Genomic DNA, 19400 nt, shown 5'->3' with positions numbered 1-19400 from the left:
TCTGGAACCATCTGCATGTCAAGTAAAAAAATAGACATAGGCTACATACCATTATGCTTAAATTCTACTCTGCCGTATGACACTGTTGATGGCAAAAATAACAGATGTACAAGTTCACAATGCAACACATCGTGCGCTAGTAGAGAAGCTATTTTTGGCGAGCAACATGGTCATACAACTAAACTTAAACCGTCAACTAGAAATGGGCCAGCTGTGATTGGACACATGGGTGCTGTAGATGGTTATAAAGTGACAGGTGGGTCTCGCTGTGTAAATGAAAATACGATGACAGTCAATCAATGTTTGTCAAGTTATGAATGAAAAACTTGAAATAAAAATCAAACAATGAAAATCAAACGAAAACCTCATAAAGAAAGAGATCAACTTGATAATCGTCAAGTGTCATCACTTCTATCTTAGCATTTAATTATCATTAATATTACTTTGTTTGATATAGAAATAATTGCAACATATACCTTGTCTTGTTTGCTTTTACTGATTTTGCATTTAAGTACACTTAAATATAAAAAAAGAACATGATTTGATTTTTGACCACACTAGCGCGCACACACAATCAGAAACACAGGTGTTTTTTGAGTCTCTCTCAGACATGGCCTTCACATTACACTTTGTGCACAAATGTATACACTTACACATTTTGTGTGCACATACACTCACACATGCAGGCACACACACACATACGTATGTCAATTCTCTATTCCTAATCACAAAGAGCATCACTTAGGCTAAGAATAACTTGTGTTTCAGTTACTTGGGATTCATCATTTAGTGTAAACGACTGCAAAGTGTTTACAACATCTTCATATCCTTCATCCGTTACATAGCTAAAAAAAAAAAAACACACAATCTGTAGTCAACAAATCTGCCATAGGTGTTTCCAGTATCAGGTGCAATAATAGGCATTCAAACGCCACGTATAGACCAGTTTAATATACTGCTCTGCTCTCTAGACAGACACAATTCCATCCAAGTGTTTTATGCCAAATGTAACTTATCGCATTAGAAAAGCTGCATGGAAAATGTGGATCAAAGTTCCCCAATATTGCAGAGCAGTTGTTGGAAACACATTTGTCAAATAACACCGTTATATGTTCCGACTCCATTCATATGGCCTAGTATTGGCTTCAGCCCAAGTAATGAAAATTTACTGAAAATCTTAATTGACAGTTGGATCGATATATTGCATTACTCGCCCTTGGGAAGCTGAGCTCGGAGTCATCAACAATAAAGGCTCATATATACACTTGAAAAGCAGTCATTTTTGTCGAGCAACACGGTTGTACAACAAAATATTAGGCTTAATCTCTGCACTGATGTGCATTTTTTTAAATTCCACATCATAGCCACAGCCTCAGCATTATTTGCATTTGGTGGACGATTAATAGAAACACTGTCCCATGTTTAAGCATTTACATTGTGTTCAACAGATGAAATAAAAAAGTCTGTGTACAGACTTTTTAAGTATGCCACTGAACAACCACATGCAACAACTGTGTTGCATGTTACAAGAAGAGAGGCTTTAGATGTACAGCATATGTAGCCTACACTCACAGAGCTTGTTCTTCAGGTATTTGTGGAGAAACAAGGTCCATTTTATCCAGAGTGAGACTATACCGGCAGGTTCTTCATGACAAATACCTAGCTGAAATATGTATTGTGCAGGACTTAGTTGTTGAGAGCCAAAAATGCATCACAGCCTAGGGCTCCATAATAAAAACCATTTATTACAGTGGAGCCATTAAGATTTTCAGCAGGTAGCACCAATGCAAAACTGGTTAGTACAAATATTTCAGTCCGGTTTAACACTCAGTAAGAAATGATAAGACATGAATGAATGTTGGCTGTACTCAGAAATTAATTATTGCACTTTACCGATCAAGTTAGAGCAAATAAAATAATATGCTGCTGACTATGTGTTATAAATTGTGTTATTAAGTATGTAATATGTATATTTCTTAGTATATAACTCACTTAATCCTGCATTAAAATTGCATTTTGGGTGGACTGTGAGTGGACCGTGGGTGGGTGTCACAAACGTAACATGCCCACTTTAAACTAGATTTTCAGGCTGCCAGTTTCTGGTAAAATAGCTATTTAACACAAAGCAGAGTCCACGTGTCTAATGAGGAGCATACAGCTACTCCGCTCCCATACAGTATTGACTAGTTGCTATGCAGCCCTATTTAGCAATGAGGCTGCAATCCGACCCACAGACCAAAACATACATTGATTGGATGTGCCTGACAAATCTTGTGACACCTAATGTAACAAAGAAGCATGACTAAAGGGGGCAGCATCATTGCAGCTACTGTATCAACCAATTTACATTAACTACAAAGCAACAAATCTTTACACTTTGTTTTACAATTGCAATGAATCAATAAGAAAATCAACTTAACGATCAGAAACTGACTGTGAAACAGTCTACTTGAGTGCAAAATGAAGAGCGTTGATGTGATCAAAAATAATTATAAAACATTTTATATTTTCTTAGTACATAGAACTATCCATATAAAAAGAAAAACGTAGACAAACTGAAGCTCACTCAACCGGCTGAAGTTTGCCATTAGCAATGGTGCGACCAAAGAAAATGCAAAGCTGCAACTGAATAGTTCCACCATGGAGCCCTGGATAGAGAGACGCATAGAAACAAAACTGAACACCGACCAAATGCTAGATGGCTGGATCTCAACCTTTTACATTTTAACGACCCGGTTTGATACGCATTGGGCCATTTCACTGTGTTAATGACCCCTGAGGGGTCCCCTTCATTAAGCTGAGGGGGTCCCCAGCTAAATGATTAATAGTTATTCATCATTTAGTTTTGGACCCCCTGTAACACCCTCAAGGACCCCTGGACGCCACGTTGAGAAGGTATGTAGAAAATGAACTTGGAACCTGTTCTGACGCCCTACAGGATCACGCACATCCAAAATACCTTTTGACGGCAGGTGTTCGTTAGTTCCAAAAGAAAACAGAGAGAAAAGGCAAACAAGAAGGTCAGCACTTAGCACACTGTAGCTTCCTTAAAGTTACTTTTCATTATGGTATCCATCAAGTGACGTTTCGAGGAGCTTTGGCTCGAAACATCACTTGCTGGATGGATACCTTAACCACTTGAACGCCAGCACCCATATTCTGGGGGAACATTGGCCAAAAATAGCAGATCTACAAGCTCAGCAAGTAACTCAGGTCCGTTTTCTAAGTATAGAGGCTAGAGGGTTTAAGTGGTTAATGAAAAGTAACTTTAAGGGAACTACAGTGTGCGGACCTTCTTGTTTACCTTCGTTCTTGTTCTGTCGCCCTCTAACAACTGCTGAACCATATATCTAATGTGCAGAAAGAGAGGGGAAGTGGTAGGGACAGATGAAACTAGGCTGAGCTGTTTCCGCCTACTCGGGTGGATTTAATGAAAGTTGTTTCTGACCATCTTCTCAGGTCCTAACCAGGTCATCCACCTCTCAGTGGAAGGAAGAAGAGGGGCGTGATGGGATTCGGTGGTCAGTAGATGTCAGGGCACATGTCCCACGTGCCTTCATCCTTAGTTTCCCAGTAGCCTCCTTTGTAGACGTGCATGGGCTCTCCAGATATTGGATCGTCAATCCTCTCGAACCACAGTGCCTGGTAGTCGTCATGGTGGATGCCTGAAAATAAACAAATACATGAAATAAAAATTAGTTTATGAGGTGGGGAATAAGGGCTGCGCTTGGGTCCCATATACTGTATATCTGCAGGTGCTCTTTGGAATGTCCAGGTCTGTAGACTGTCCAAAACAGCAGAAGGATCAAAACGCTTGAGGCATCACTTCATTGCATGTATATAACTGACACACTTCAATAATATTCAAAAGCATGTTGCTGTTTGGTGAATAGCTAGAAAGCCAATTGATCACAGCAAATTATCATAATAATCAATCAATCACACATTGTGACCAACCTGCTCTTTTTCAGGGTGTTTTATCTAACCACCAGCAGTTTTCAGGTGACACAGAAATCAGGTTAGGAAGGAGGAGCAAATTAACCGTAACCCATTTTGGGCGGGAACCGCTATTTGTAACTATACCTTTCAGGACGGGAACCCCTTTTGGGGTTCTTGTTGCTATGTACAGTATATAGCAACATACATTTGTTGTAAATATTCAAAGTTTTTCAGAAAACTTAGGTCAGGGTTTAGAAAGTGTTTTTAGAATCGGCCCTCAGGTCTAAACGGGTTAAATGGATAGTAGGGTTTGGATTTTTTATGTCTCTGCGACTGCTACTGGATGTAGTTTTAATGCATGTTCTTTAGTTTTTAATGGAGTGGCGCCTGAAGGGCGAGCCATCTAGAACAGTGGTTCTCAAACTTTTTCATGTCAAGGACCCCCAAATTGACACTTATTACCCCACGGACCCCCATTTGAAAAGATAAGCCAGGGACCCCCATAAGAGAAGGTTTTTACGGCTCTCTAGCAGTGATTCTCAACCATTTTGATTTCAAGGACCCTCCAGTTTAATGGCATTTATACCTCTGGGACCCCCATTCATATTGTAAAATCAATGTTAATTTCCATTTGGTTCCTGTCCATTATTTAGCTGGGGACCCCCTGGAACCCCCTCAAGTACCCCTGGGGGTACCCGGACCCCACTTTGAGAACCAATGATCTAGAAGAGTGTTTGTCTGTCTCCAAACCTTTTGTGTCAGTCAGTATTACGCTAGCCTCGGTACCCAGGCTAGCATAATACCATTTCCATGGTAAAGCAAGCTCCACCAATCAGAGACATCGCTGCTGCTGTACATACAGTATTAGGATTGTTGGTAGTGAAGTATTTCTCCATGACATTGTGAATTAAACACAGAAAACTAGATTGATTGCATACAGACGGGTGGCATCTAAGAAGCATATAGCATCGTTTTACGAGTCTGCATTAGAAGGTGACAACATTGAAGCTGATAAAATAAAATTCTCTGTGGAGAAAATGAATGGGACGTTTACTTCCGACACCAGACTGTCAAGCTCTATAGATATATGAGATAGGATAAGCTCACTGTTCCAAGAACCTTCTAAATGCATGCAGACATAAAAAATGCCTTCATTTCTCTGACGGTGGGCAAATAGGAAGAATACCCGATAAAAACAAACTATCCCTTTTAAGAACTATTCAGACAGATGATCATAACTATTCTGTCAGATGATCATACTAACACTACAGTCATTCCTAAAAGAAGACAACCATATCTGACAGCAATAGACAAACAGACTAGGGCTGTCAACTTTCCTCAGAAATTATATTCGAATATTGGTCTTACAAATGTGCAGATATTCGAATATGATTATTATTATTATTATAAAAACATATATTACATTTTTTTTTCAAAACTTTTCTTTTTTTTGACAGAAACAGTACAAAAAACAATGCATCGGGTGCTCGGATCCAATAAAACATATCTTTTGTTTGTTTTTATAACTTCATACATTGTTTTTTGTATTGTCCCTGTCAAATAAACAAAAAAAAAATAAACATAACTTTTTTTTCGTTTTAATTCTAATTTTAATTTTCATATTCGAATATACATATTTTCCCTATATTCGAATAATATTTGAATATCGAATATTCGTTTGACAGCCCTAAAACAGACAAGATGTTTGTTGACCATAGAAGAGAATCGGAGTGAACCGAGTTTACCACAGTTCCACAGGGACCTACCAAACCTTCAGCTCAGGGAGAAGGACACAGAAAGAATGTGAGGATGGAAGTCAGAGGCACTTTTTGTGACCCTGGAAGGTGACTAAAGGGTTGAAGTCTGGCGGTGACTCACACCAGGGGACTAGATGAACAAAATGTGAAAACGCGAGAGGACAGAGTTCTGATAAAGGCACTTACTAGGGCTGCACAACAGCGATTAAACAACTAAAAATAATAAAAGGCAAAATGCAATTCTTTAGAGAATACTGTAAGTGAAAAATTGATTGTGATACTTGTGGACTCAAGAATATTTTTTTTGCATTTGGAAAAATAAATACAGCGAATGTAAATTATAAGTGCCGATTGTACCCACTTGGAACAAAAAGAAAGAATTTAATGACTTGTAACTTCCTTTTTAGTTTATCACTGATCGACAACTGTTGCCACTTGGGATTTGGAAACTGCAATAGCCAGTGTTGTTGGGGCTTGCTTATTTTTCTGCATAATCAGTTGTGCAGCTCTAGATCCTGCTAAAGCTAAAAAAAGGTCCAGAAAAAAAAAAACTGCTGTCACTGCTAAGGTACTGTATTTCAGGAATGGAATACTTGCTTTGATAAGGTGGTGGTCCATGGGGTGCTGCAAGAAAAAAGATGCAACGATAGACGTATGGACAAAAAACAAAAAGGTAAAGACATGAATGAGAACATCTATGAATGAATGAGTGAGTGAACATGCATCATCTGAAGATGATAACATGATACAGGAAAATGTTAAGAATGGGTGCTGAAAGCATTAGGTAGGGTACTTGCATGCAATAGGTGTAGGACACGGAGAGTCCTCAGTATCCGCTGAACAGCCGCACACAAAAGAGAATAAAAATGTATGGAAATAAGGGCAACAGCAGACACAGCCTGAGTGTGTATACTACAATATATACACACTAGTGTACCGTATATACACTAGAGTGAATATCTGCAGAATTTCAATACTATGAATGCAATACAATGCACTGTAGTACATTTTGCAACGTGATCTACTTGATCCAAATCAGTCAGAACATTCTGAGTTCCACTGGAAAGGCTCTGCTTTCTGATGTGTACATTGTCTTTGCATTCCACAGATTAATAGTGATACCTAAAATTCTTCCTGAGAACAAAAAGATTTCTTTTTTTTGGTTAAGTATTTTTTCACCAACTGAGTTTCAGTGACACGAGGCTGGTTACAGTAGGGCAGGTCACAATTAAAAACATCCTCTCTTTTTTTGGGAGCACACACACACATGCACACACATCTATCTGAGCTACAGCAGTGATACTTGCTTTCATCTGAAACCTCATTTGCTTCCGTGGCAATCTCCTCTGCATCGGCTGAACGCAAAACAGACGAAGGGATTGGAAAGGAAACAGTGATTTGAACAGGTTGCAAGGGGACACGCAAGACATTTGGCACCCACCATACACACAACAAACACACAGAATGTACAGTAGGTGCAGATTTTGTGTCAGTATGTACTTGAGAGAAATGCGGTGCAAAGGGTTACTAAAAGGCCAAGAGAGGAGGTACTTGCTTTTTAAAGGCGAGTCATTGATGAGGTCCTCAGTGACAGCTTGGGACAGAGACATACAAATGAGTTTAACAGTTAATCAAACTAATCAATTTAATCAAGTATAACAAATAATTCATTTAACATAATAGGCCATTTTGAAAAAGAAAAACACATTTATTTTGTATTTTTGCTGATGAAAGTTGAAGCATATAATGTGGTATGAAATGTAAGCTCATCATATAAACAATCATTGTTTAGTTAACATCACTGTCCATCACTGTCGTCCATCCTAAGTTCAAGGGCTTCTGGACAAACATATGGTATATTGTTCAATAGAAAATACTTATGTACGTATACACACACAACCATGAAATGGTGACGTCAAAGTGAAACTCATGACAAGTGTGAAAGTTTTTTTTTTTGTTCATAAACATTGATGTTGTGAAGCACCTTTGTACTTATAGGATAAGATTGCGGTTTCTATTTGGCCATTACCACAGTAGTTGACATGCCCATAAGCAAGCCAGTTTCTCAATGCGTGGACAATGTCTTCATGTATTTTTCCTTTATAGTTCACCAATTAATACCACATTGTGATGTACCCGGCTTTGTTCACAAACTGCACTCAAAGTAACTTACTTATAGCTAAACATTGGACAGGAAGGCCACTTCATTATTATACTCCATGACAAGTTGTTAGTAGGAAACCTATTTTCATGAACAGTGTTGTCATGTAATTCCTCTTCCTCTGCCACCTCCTCTCCCTTCCGGTCTTGTTTTCTTACCTTCATCAGGTGGGTTGGCTGCCCTCTCTCTCTCCCGGCGGGCGATGCGTTGCTTCTCCTCCAGCCTCTGCTTCTCGGCATTGGCCTCATCCCAGCGGCCGGCTTCCATCAGCCTCTGGTCGGGCCGCATGCGGCTGTCTGTAGGCGCCACGCTCTCCTCGGGCTCGTTGAGCGTCAGAGCCAGGTAGGAGAAGAAGTACATCTGCTCTGCTCCCTCACTGGCGGGATGAGGGATGATGATGTGAAAAACAGAGACAAACACAGAGATAAAGTTTATTCTCTGTACCAGTGGATCTCATGCTCGTCTTTCTTTTGACACATTACGCAGCTGTAATATTGATGTTTTGCCACACTGGTTCTCATCGTTGGGTCCGGTGACCCCCAGGGGTCCTTTAGGGGAATCCAGGGGTCCCCAGCTAAATGGTTGATAGTTAGGAACCAAATGGACCCTTGAACGGTCTGTACTTAGTCTAAGAGTTAAATTAACAATCTACACATTTTACAGGGTAGATTAGTGTCCCAGAGATAAAAACAATATTATCAAATGCAGGTCTGTGGCCTAATCTATATCAAACTGGGGGTCCTTGAATTTAATTAAGTTGAGAATCAGTATTTTAGCAGAAATGGCTTTTTCTTTCCCGGCCTTCAGCTCTATCAATGCCCCCACCCCTCCCTCCCTCCCTCCCTTAACGATACCCAGAAACCAACTCACGGCAGTGGGGTTTTCTTCCACAGCTCTTTGGCTTTGAGTGTCTGGTAAACAGTCCTTTGTTTGCCTTCTGTGCCGTTCTCTCCCTTATTGCTCTGCATCACCTTGGAAAACTCCATCTTCTCATCCCAAGTTCCTGACAGACAATAATGGGCCTTACCGTCCTTATCCATTACTAGACCAGTTACCTGGTGCATAGAGGAGCAAGCACAGTGTTCAGTTAAAGCAGAGATAGTCATTTTCAATTATTCTACTGTTATTAAAATCAAAAGGGTATTGCACATAAAATACGTTCATCAGGTAATCCTTCAGAAGGCTTTATCTATCAACTGTTTTTCATAAATAAACATTAGCACATTTTCAAATGTATTTTTACCATCTGGAACGATTCATCGATTATTCAACCGATCCGTACTGCAGTACCCAGCATTGATTGGAACTTGCGTACATCTTCAGCTTTGAAGCACAGAACTTTGTAACTTAACTTATAGGTCTACTTTAAACGAAAAGAAGCTTACTCTGTGGGGTCTGCTGATATTTTTTATCTCTACAACTCAACAGTTGGATGAAGCGAGGGGACATATCAGCACTCACCTTTCGTGCCACGTCTCTGGAGAAGTAACTGTAGGGAGCGAACTTGAGGTGGCAGCGGTCTCCTGTCCTGTGGTTCACCACATCAATCTCTCCTGACTGATGGGGGGGAAAAAGAAAAGACATGTATTACTTCACAGGATGTTCCAGTAAGAAAGCGTTATCTAGCACTGTAGCTGGGCCATTAATGTCAAGCCACAAAATACAAATAAGTTGTTGCGGCAAAATTCACTTTCACTAGTGGGTTAATCTCACATTTACAATATGTATTGAAATCCACTGTACTGTGATATACTGTAACCCATTAAGTTACCTTTTATGTCCAAGCCTCTCTTAAAAAACAAAAACCAACCAACCATTAACCAACCATCCAATTTATAATGAATTTCTATTATCAGAGGAGACCGACAGGAAGGACAGATAGGCAGATAGGTAGATAGGCAACAGCTGGATTAATTTTGTGTAAAAGGCTAGGTGATAGCTGGACTGATTTTGTGTAAAAGGCTAGGTGATAGCTGGACTGATTTCGTGTAAAAGGTAGATGATAGCTGGACTGATTTTGTGTAAAAGGGTAGATGATAGCTGGACTGATTTTGTGTAAAAGGGTAGATGATAGCTGGACTGATTTTGAGTAAAAGGCTAGGTGATAGCTGGACTGATTTTGTGTAAAAGGCTAGGTGATAGCTGGACTGATTTTGTGTAAAAGGGTAGGTGATAGCTAGACTGATTTTGTGTAAAAGGGTAGGTGATAGCTGGACTGATTTTGTGTAAAAGGGTAGGTGATAATAATAGCTGGACTGATTTTGTCTAAAAGGGTAGGTGATAGCTGGACTGATTTTGTGCAGAGGGGTAGGATAGCTGGACTGATTGATTTGGTGTAAATGTGTGGGTGTTACCTGGATTGATTTTTGATTACAGTTTACTAACAAGTACAATCACCAGCACGCCTCAGTTACCTGGTCAATCCACAGTCTTCCTACAATGATGTTATGTACTGTGGTTGTGACTTTCTTCCAGGAGTAGTGATTGTTGCTCTTCGAAAAAATGGCCTGGATGGACCCTGGGGATGGAGGAGAAGTATATTCAACCCACAAAACATACTGAAACATGACTTGAGTCGTAAACTGTAAAATCTTCAGTAATAATTTGATTTCCTCTTTGTTTTATTATTTTCAGTTTTTAGACAGTCATTACAATAAAACAGTTAGATTTTTTGAGCATTTGTGAATTGATGGGATCAAACCTTAAGAGAGATATTTAATCAATGAAAAGTATTAACAAGAATTTGTGACTAATTAATAACTACATTAGATTCATTGGAATACAGATGAAAAGTAATGGTTTTGGACATAAAAGGTTTCTGCCCTACAGCGACGACATAGTATTGAATTGAACTTAAATTCTATTTGTAGAAGGCAAAGAGTAAAGACTGATAATAGGCGTGTTTCACAGGTATGAAGTTATGGTTTACTGAAGCGTTTGGAGTGCACAGACACTTACCCATGGGCATAATGGACAGATATTTTCCTCTAAACTTGCTGGCCAGGGCGATCTCCTGTCTGAGGGTCCAGCCTTTCTCAGAGATGGCGTGGTGGGCAGCAGCAGGGGGGTGGTGACTCACCTGAGGAGAGAGGACGACGACAGCAACGACAAATTCACATATTACATTCATTAAGTAAAGTTGACTCATCATTTAAATCATGCACGTGTCCCCTCCTCCACCTGTTCACAGAGCGAGCGGTAACCGCATTCTTGGAGCCGGTCCAGCTCGAAGGTCTCTCCGAGCAGGGGGTTGAAGGGCTTGCCCGTGCGGTACACGGTGGTGGAGTACGAGGACACGGTGAAGGCGGCCACGTAGCACAGCTGCTCCAGGGCGGTCTGACACTTGGCAGCCTTGTCCAGCAGCTCGTAGTACTCCAGGTCCTCTGACAGACGCTGCAACATGGAGATTGGCTCGTTGAAGTTCACCTGGTGGGGTAAAGGAGAAAAGGGGGGGGGGGGGGGTAGAGGTACAAAAAAATGGGCCAAAGAGTATTTCAGAGAAGAAGGAGCACACTGAAATAATGTATCATTCTGGAAGTGTAAACAGGGACCTGAAAGGCCAAATGGCAGTACGACGATGTTGCTTGCCAAAAAAAAACAACAGATTTTAAAGCTAAAGACACGTCACATAGTGGCAAGCGATACCGCTGTGCGATGGAATATTAAGCTGAAGTGTCCATGTTTACACTTTCAGAGTTAAACTGACAACTCCGAATTTGTGTGTGTGTGTTTGTGCGTGCACATGTGTGGTGGTGGTTGCCAGCCGCTCAGTCTGAGAACAATGAAGGACTTCACAGCCAGGGGCATCTTACAGGCATGGGGATCTTGGAGAGCTCCTTGCCGATGCAGTTCTTCATGATGCTCCAGAGATTGAGGGAGTAGTTGGGTTTGTCTGGGATACGTGTCCGACGTTGTCTGAAGGGCTCCACTTCCCGCGGCTGTGGGGACTCCGGGTTAGAGGCCAAAGACTGATCGTCAAGCTGCAGGAGGGAAAAGGTCCACTGAAGGGTTAGTTGATTGTACAGCCTGCCTGTGTGGGGCTACCAACTCAAGTTTGTCTGTATGTTTGGTATATTTAAGCAATAATACGCAAGGAGCTGAGGTATATGGTGATTATACATCACATAAGATGTAATACAATATATCACAGCCTCTAGTGCATTTGCTTTCATAACAGTTTTTAACAATTATCAGAAAGATTCATGTTAATCAAACATTTCATGTTTCTAGCAAGAGCGTTGCCATGGATTATTGGGATTATAGTATAGAGTAGAGAACTTCAACAGGATCCCACGCTGGCTGAGTTCCAAATTGACCGTGTTATATCTGATTTGGGTAGTTTGGATATGGGTGATTTGTCGTGTGCTTTCATTCGCAAATCCAATTTCCCTGACAAGAACACTAAAGTTTTTACATGATTCAAACTTACCGACTGGTCGTCCATTCCAAGCTCGCTGCTAAGCCCACTGACATTACTGCCAGACCTCCTGGTGTGCAGAGGGACGGGAGAATAACATAAAATATGACTGATAATAACAAAAATAAAAGTACGATGAAAGAGTTGATGAAAAAAACAACAATCCTGAGACAAATACAAGGAGAGAGACAGTGAACAAGAAGAGAAAAAAAAGAGACAGTGAACAAGAAAGAAAAAGAGACCAAACATACAGATTAGATAAAGAAAGTGACATGAGATCCAGAAAGAGAAAGTTGACACGTGAGGCAGAGATGTAGACCTGTGGTATTTGGGGTCGGCAGGGACCGTGATGAACGCTGCTGGATCTTCCATGGCGTCAAAGAACTCGTTCTCATCATCCTCGTCACTGGCATCACCCTTTCCTGAACTGCCAGAACCTAAAGCCAAGAGGAATGGAAGAACGCAACAACTAATCAAAGACAAATGGAAGAACGCAACAACTAATCAAAGATACTCCAGTAGATTAGACAACAGCTTAAAAGGGGAACTACCCCCATATTTAACATGAATGCTATCAGGCTATTGTGAGGCCATGTGAAAATCTGGCCCTTCCCAACGCATTCTGCGTGTCAAGAGCTTGTAATCTAAGCGCTCGCTCTAGTTGTGCAGGGGTGGTGGCAATTTTACGTTGTGAGCTCTCATCACACTCGAGAAGCATCGGCAGATTTTCATGTCCTCACATCAGATGGATAGGATTCGCATGATGCAAAGTTTCCATTAACCTTGACATAATTTGAACCAGGTGTGGGGTGTTGAGGTCAGGGCTCCGGTCCATGAACATAAAGCTTCCATTATAACCCAAGACAAAGAAACTCTGACTCAACAGCTATTAACAAGATGTCCCTTGAATAAGTCAATTGGTGCCCATTTAGTTCCTCTTGAGCTGTCCTATGGCTCATATTAAACATTATAAAAGCAGTTCACAATTGCGAATGTCTGTGTGACTGCTGAAAGAGCATGCAAGCAGTCAACCATTCTTGGTTAATGTAGACATGCATACGCACAAAGTGCCTTACCCTTGCTGTCCATGGCGGCGTCGCTGTGTGAAGGGGGCAGTACTGTAGCTCCTCTGAAGGCTCTCTCTAGGTGGTTATGCTGCTTGGCTAGCTGCTCAAGAGTGTCTTCCAGTCTCACTCTCTGCTCTCTCTCTGTTTGCAGAGCCTTCTGCCAGCGCTTACTATGGGTCTGGGCCAAGGACAGGAAATCCCGACATGCCTGGTGGTGTGTGGGTGTAGCAAGGGTGAGGGAAAAGAACAAATATACACCATCAACAACATCAGAACAAAACCCAAATAATGTGGAGGCAACTATCTCCTGCACCCGTAAATAACCCTAACCCAAGGTCATGCAGACGTTTTCAAACGTCAAGCACCATCAAGGAGCATGGTCAACGATTTTCTAGCACCTTGCAAGCATCATCAGACAACTTCTCCCTAGAGTTTACTATGCTATAGAGGCTATGTTTTGTGAGAGCAGGACGGTGATTAAAATAGTTAAAGTAGAACATTCAGACTCAAGAATGTTCAATGTTGACCAGCAATCATGTACAATCCTTGTCTCTCATACCTGTGTGAAGTAATAGTCTAGTCTCAAGAATAATAGTTTCATGCTCCTCAGTCCCTGGTAGACTTACGTTGATCATGGCATTGGAGGTGATTCTGAACAGTGTGGATCTCTCCGTCACCTGCCTGATCTTGTCTCCGGTGTCTGGCCCCAAACGAATGCTCTCCAGCTCTGACAATGACCTGGGCAATTAAATCAATCAATCAATCAATATAAAAAAGGAAAATGCACTGGCCATTCTCTTCATTCAGACAGATGGGTTGAATTATGAGATGCACAGACAAGGGTTGGGTGGAAGGTTGTCTTTCCTAGATCAGGAAAATGTCATTAAGAATGAGGTACACTGACGGCTACACCTTCTTTCCCATCATCTGTACTTCAGTGAAGGGGCTCAGTTTGATGGGTAATAGACTTGACTGCTAACCTCTGCAGGGCAGAGCCATGCTTGGCAATGAGGTCGTTGCAGGTGCTGAGGTCCTCCACCTTACTGCCCAGCGTGCGTAGTGTCAATTGGATCTCGTTACGGTTACCTCCGCCGTGTCCTGGGGACGTATGGGGTGGAGTTGTGCAATCGTCACCCGAGTCATCTGTAGAAGAAGAAAAGACAACCTGTCATGCCCTCTGTACAACACAAACATTTTCCAAATGTAATATCTACCATACTCTTTTATGTGTATTTATTTACAAATGATATAAAGCGGTTAGGTGGTGCACACACATCCAAATATTTCAACGGCTGCTGGATGCGACTAAATAAACCATGAACAAAAGGAAAGGGTCCGAACACTGTCTTAATGCTCCCAACAAAATGTAATAAATGAAGCCCGCTTCATTTATTACATTTTGTTGGGAGCATTAAGTCGGTGTGCGGACCCTTTTCTTTTGTTCATATTTCCAATTCCAAATGATAGCCTGGCTTCCCTCCAGCCCCCACCACACACACACACACACACACACACACACACACACACACACACACACACACACACACACACACACACACACACACACACACACACACACACACACACACACACACACACACACACACACACACACTTATAGACTGTACATTATTCCTTACAAGCCCTATATATATATATATATGAGTAACTTTTTTTCTGATCTACCCTCCCTGTCTTTCTCACCAGACTCGGCCTGCATGTGGACAGCTTTGGCCTTGGCCAGTTCCAGGGCTGTGATCCATCGTTGACGTTCCACCTCCGAGCTGGCCTTCAGGTGGTAGGTCTGCGCACCGCCATTGGAAATGACAAAGTTGCAAGAGTCTTCCACGGCAATGTTGGCCGTGGCCAGGTTGATGGTTCCCCGGCATGTGTGACCCATCTCTGCCTGGGTCCTGGAGGGCAAGAAAATGAGGACATTGTGAAACGTTGAGTTGACATGTCATGGCTGAATGTGATTCACTGATGACACACACAAAAAACAGAGAGGTTGTGTATATGCTATTAGCAAGAACTTTCTATCACATTTGAAACCATTTCCGGAATCGGTTTATCACACTGTCAGAGCTCAGAGCTGGTATGGTGACTTCACGTCTGCTACACAATTACAATACCGGTGGTTCTCAAACATTTTAATTTCAAGGACCACCATAACTCAAGAGTATACAAATGCAGTGCATTTGTATACTCTTGAGTTACAGACCTGTGAAGGGTCCAATTGGAACCCCCTCAAGTAACCCAGAGTGTACCTGGACCTCACTTTCAGAACCACTACAATAATATGTACGCAATACTGTCTAGAGATGATTGAATTTGTGTTGATAAAAAATGATAATCAAGGCCAAAATGATATATCATGTTATTATGCCCCCCCCATAAATAAATAATAACATGTTCACGATTTTTCAAAATAGCAGATCTGAAAGCTAACATGTTGTGAACTTGTAGCTTTTCAAATAGCCCAAGTATAATATTGGGCTTGAGTGGTTATGCCAGATTGATCGCATGACCAAAACCTACCTGTAATAAGACAGAAGGCCGTTGCTCAACACAAACCATCGCCGCTGGTATCCTTTTATGTAGTTGGTCCATTTGAAAAGCCAACCCTTGTACGTGTCTCCAGGGGTGGGAGTGGGGGGCTTGGGTTCCGACATCACAACAGCCCGTGACTTCACAGAGTGAGGTTAGGGCCTGTGGACATGAGAAACCTCAAGGTTTTACAAGAGAGAAGTTACAGGAGCGCTACTGGTGTCGCTTCGGTGCTCATGGAAGAGAATAATGTTCAGGAAAATTAAAAACATTCCGGTACAGGCACTCAAAGTAGGTTTGGAAAGTAAAAGGCCTTTAATTCAATGGGCTTGATACAAAATGTAAATACACAAACGTATCGGCTTCAGGTTGTCAGGGTGACCCTGAAGAAGGCAGTTTATATAATTTTTCCTTCTCAAAGTTTTAAGTAGACATTTCCTTGCACCTTGTATGTAATTGATGTTTAATCACCCAACTTGATCATTTAAAATACTAATACTAGGAATGGTACCTGAAAATGTTTCTGTAAGCAACATAATAATCTTAACAAAGCCCTGGATTTATGCATAGATCATTTTAGGTCATTATGAACCATCTCCATCAGCATCCCACTGAAGTACCTCCAGGCCTGGCATCACGGAATAGCATTAGCTACTTAAACCTGATTAACCCTAGCATCCTTTTTTATGGGAATGTCAGAAATAGCTACAATAATCTACACACTCACAACAACACATGGCATCACGAGGTGTTGTGAGCTTGTACAAGTATAAAATAGGGCTTAAGTGGTTAATCTGGTTTAAGGATTTCTAACATTTGGAGCAGTTTTTCTTCACCAACATGATGACATTCTGGTCATAAGAAAAACACAAGGGAAGTAGTGTGTCATTAGGAGCTATATCCACTTATATACCAGATAATATATCTGACAAGTAAAACAATACATTATAAAGACTGATATGACTGGCCAGCTAGCTGCCTGTCACCTATGATGCATCACTATGATGAAGACACTTTTTCATGGATTCACACTATTTCAGACTAGTTGAAATATTGACTAGTAGTGACATATCTGACTTGCAACGTTGATCATGCCCGTTTTTGTTATGGTTTGATCTCCTTTGATCAGTTCAGCATCAGCTGGAAACTTTCATGACACTTTATGGTTGGGAGCATTTCCGTGCCAGCGTTATGATAGCTTAACAAGCCTCCCATAAAGCCTAAGGTTTGACGTTAATGTCGGGTTTATATAACCAATTGTGGCCTTAAAACGGTGATGGAGTGATGACATCATGTGTCATTTACAACAAGGAAACACAGCTGAAGCAACTGTAGCCAGCAGTGACGTTATAGCTAATCTAACGTTAAGTAAATCGTCTCACTTAACTTAAGACACAACCGCTTCTCTGACGTTACTTGACGCAAACAAATCTCTCTAGTATTAATCTGGTGCTTCAATTAACGTCAAGTCATGTAACGACCACTGAATGTCATTAAAAACTCTTTAACATTCATGCATTCATGTACATTATTGACATTAGCCATCTAGCTAACTGTAGGCATTAAACTGCAGCTGTCAAATGAGCTAACGTTGCTAACACAAAATGTAACACTTTGCTAATAACTTACGGCTCTGTCGTCGCTTATTTTCTGCTCTTTCCATTGATATTCATAAAAACAAATGCATGTCACGATAGTTACCAGTTAGGTTTTAGACAACAGCCATGAATGTGAACGGGTAGTATCGCGTCAGACGCTAGCTCGCTAGCTTTAGCTAGCCACCAGTGTTGCCAGATTATACGAGAGAAATAAGCAACCAGGTCTATGAAAAGAAGCGCAAAAGAAGCCACATGAGCACTTACTTTAAACCCATAGTAGCCTATGCATCGGCTATTTGAAAATAGCCGAGCCATAAGCTCACAGCTTGCAGATCTGCTATTTTCAACAACAAAAAATCATGGGGAAAAAAAAGAAGGTAAATGTGGAATATTTTGGACACAAAAACTTGTATGGGGGGAGGGCTGGTACAAAATGTTTTCAGATGGGGATGTGTGTACATTTGCATATTAATCTGGGGGTCCTTGACATGAAAATGTTTGAGAACCACTGGTTTAAACGACATTAGGAGAAAAGGCCCACATAAGCAACTACATTTAGGAAACAGTGTGACTAGTGAAAACAAGCCCAAAGTCGCATATAATAAGCGGACATGGCAACACTACTAGCCACCTAACTTGCATGTGCAACAACACAAAGCGTCCGGCTCCGCTCGCCTCTCATCAACATAGGTTCTACTACATCAGTGGTTCTCAAACGTTTTCATGTCAAGGACCCCCAAATTGACACTTATTAGCCCACGGACCCCTATTTGAAAAGATATGCCAGGGACCCCCATAAGAAAATATTGTTATGGCTCTAGCAGTGATTCTCAACCTTTTTAATTTCAAGGACCCCCAGTTTGACATGCATTAGGCTACAGACCCCTATTTAATGGCATTTCTATCTCTGGGACCCCAATTTATATCATAAAATCAATGCTAATTTAACTCTGAGAGTGTACAAATGGAACCAAATGGACCCGTTAGGGTTAGGGTTAGTGTACCATTTGTACACTCTCTGAGTTACAGACCCATAAGGGTTAATTTGGTTCCTAATTATCATTTAGCTGGGGACCAATGTACTACATTATCAAATACATGATGTGCAGGACTTCAATTTGAAATGTCACGCTCCATTATCCGTTTCCACGTTACAGTGTTTGTTACGTTAATAATTCGGATATTATTAACAGAAATTATTTGGTAAGAGTTAGCTGCTCATTTGGCAGCAATTTTTGCACATACTGCGTTGTTACTTCACATGCACATTTCTCAACGTTTAATGAATGAGATTTCATTGTCAAAACATATTGTGCGACTATTTCTTACCTTTACCGCTCCTGTGTGTGTGTGTATATATATATATATATATTACAGTATATTACAATATTTAACAGAACGTTTCCAAGTTACTAACTCAAATCCATCCATCCAATTATTAAATGTTGCCAAAATGTATGGACCTGGAGAGAAAATCTAGCCTTGGCTCTCTTCTCTTTTATACTTCTATGAATGTTTGTGCAAATAAAATAATATAATGTAATACCTCTAAAGGGGAAATTCATGACAATTTAAAGCAAATATCTCACATCACAGAAACTCAAAAAGGTCTTCCCCATTTTTGAAATATATTGTATGATTTGTTGCACTGAGAGCAGCCAAGTGAACAAATTAACAAAATGACTTAGTAGCAAATGAGTAGCTTGCAGGTTAACCCTTTAAAAACATTGAAGTGTGTTTCACAGGATGGCAAATCACAATATTATAGCCAAATATATGATTAAGTAGAGCATGCAATTAATTGTGAGGTGGAAATAGATCTTCAAATTTTGCATGGTTCCTTCAATGCTCAAAAATGAACCACTGTACCTTTCCTTCAGTTAATTTGTCACCTTACCAAACTAGCTGTCTCGT

General features: G+C 40.8%; 1 protein-coding gene across 4 annotated transcripts; it reads right to left on the bottom strand.

Annotated features, from left to right (window-relative positions):
• Positions 1-1984: 1984 nt before the first annotated feature.
• Positions 1985-17694, bottom strand: LOC311034717 (oxysterol-binding protein 1-like). Of its 4 annotated transcripts, none has more exons than XM_084042683.1 (20): positions 17590-17694; positions 15880-16050; positions 15046-15254; positions 14322-14484; positions 13968-14079; positions 13351-13549; positions 12594-12711; positions 12287-12344; positions 11670-11837; positions 11038-11283; positions 10816-10936; positions 10272-10375; positions 9319-9414; positions 8728-8912; positions 8016-8233; positions 7252-7290; positions 7004-7051; positions 6494-6532; positions 6294-6320; positions 1985-3665 (listed from the first exon to the last, which is right to left on the bottom strand). In XM_084042683.1, the coding sequence occupies exons 2-20, from the start codon at positions 16011-16013 to the stop codon at positions 3523-3525; spliced, it is 2427 nt and encodes an 808-aa protein (XP_083898809.1). In that variant the 5' UTR covers positions 16014-16050; positions 17590-17694; the 3' UTR covers positions 1985-3522. The 4 variants fall into 4 exon arrangements, 3 of the variants coding, with proteins under 3 accessions (XP_083898809.1, XP_083898808.1, XP_083898810.1); XM_084042682.1 differs by having other exon boundaries at positions 17518-17667; XM_084042684.1 differs by lacking the exons at positions 6294-6320; positions 6494-6532 and having other exon boundaries at positions 17518-17667.
• Positions 17695-19400: the final 1706 nt, after the last annotated feature.

This window comes from Gymnoscopelus microlampas (assembly GCF_963454915.1).
Source record: "Gymnoscopelus microlampas genome assembly, chromosome: 2".
Classification (NCBI taxonomy): Eukaryota; Metazoa; Chordata; class Actinopteri; order Myctophiformes; family Myctophidae; genus Gymnoscopelus; species Gymnoscopelus microlampas.
The sequence above is the reverse complement of the archived record's forward strand: the minus strand, read 5'-3'. Positions and strand labels throughout refer to the sequence as shown.

Excerpts from the sequence above, each read along its gene's own strand:
- LOC311034717 (XM_084042683.1), bottom strand. The coding sequence starts at position 16,013 with ATGTCGGAACCCAAGCCCCCCACTCCCACCCCTGGAGACACGTACAAG. Across the intron at positions 13,550-13,967 it reads CCTCCAATGCCATGATCAAC|GCATGTCGGGATTTCCTGTC; the intron begins GTAAGTCTACCA and ends ACACACCACCAG. Across the intron at positions 7,052-7,251 it reads CAATGACTCGCCTTTAAAAA|CCGATGCAGAGGAGATTGCC; the intron begins GCAAGTACCTCC and ends TTTTGCGTTCAG.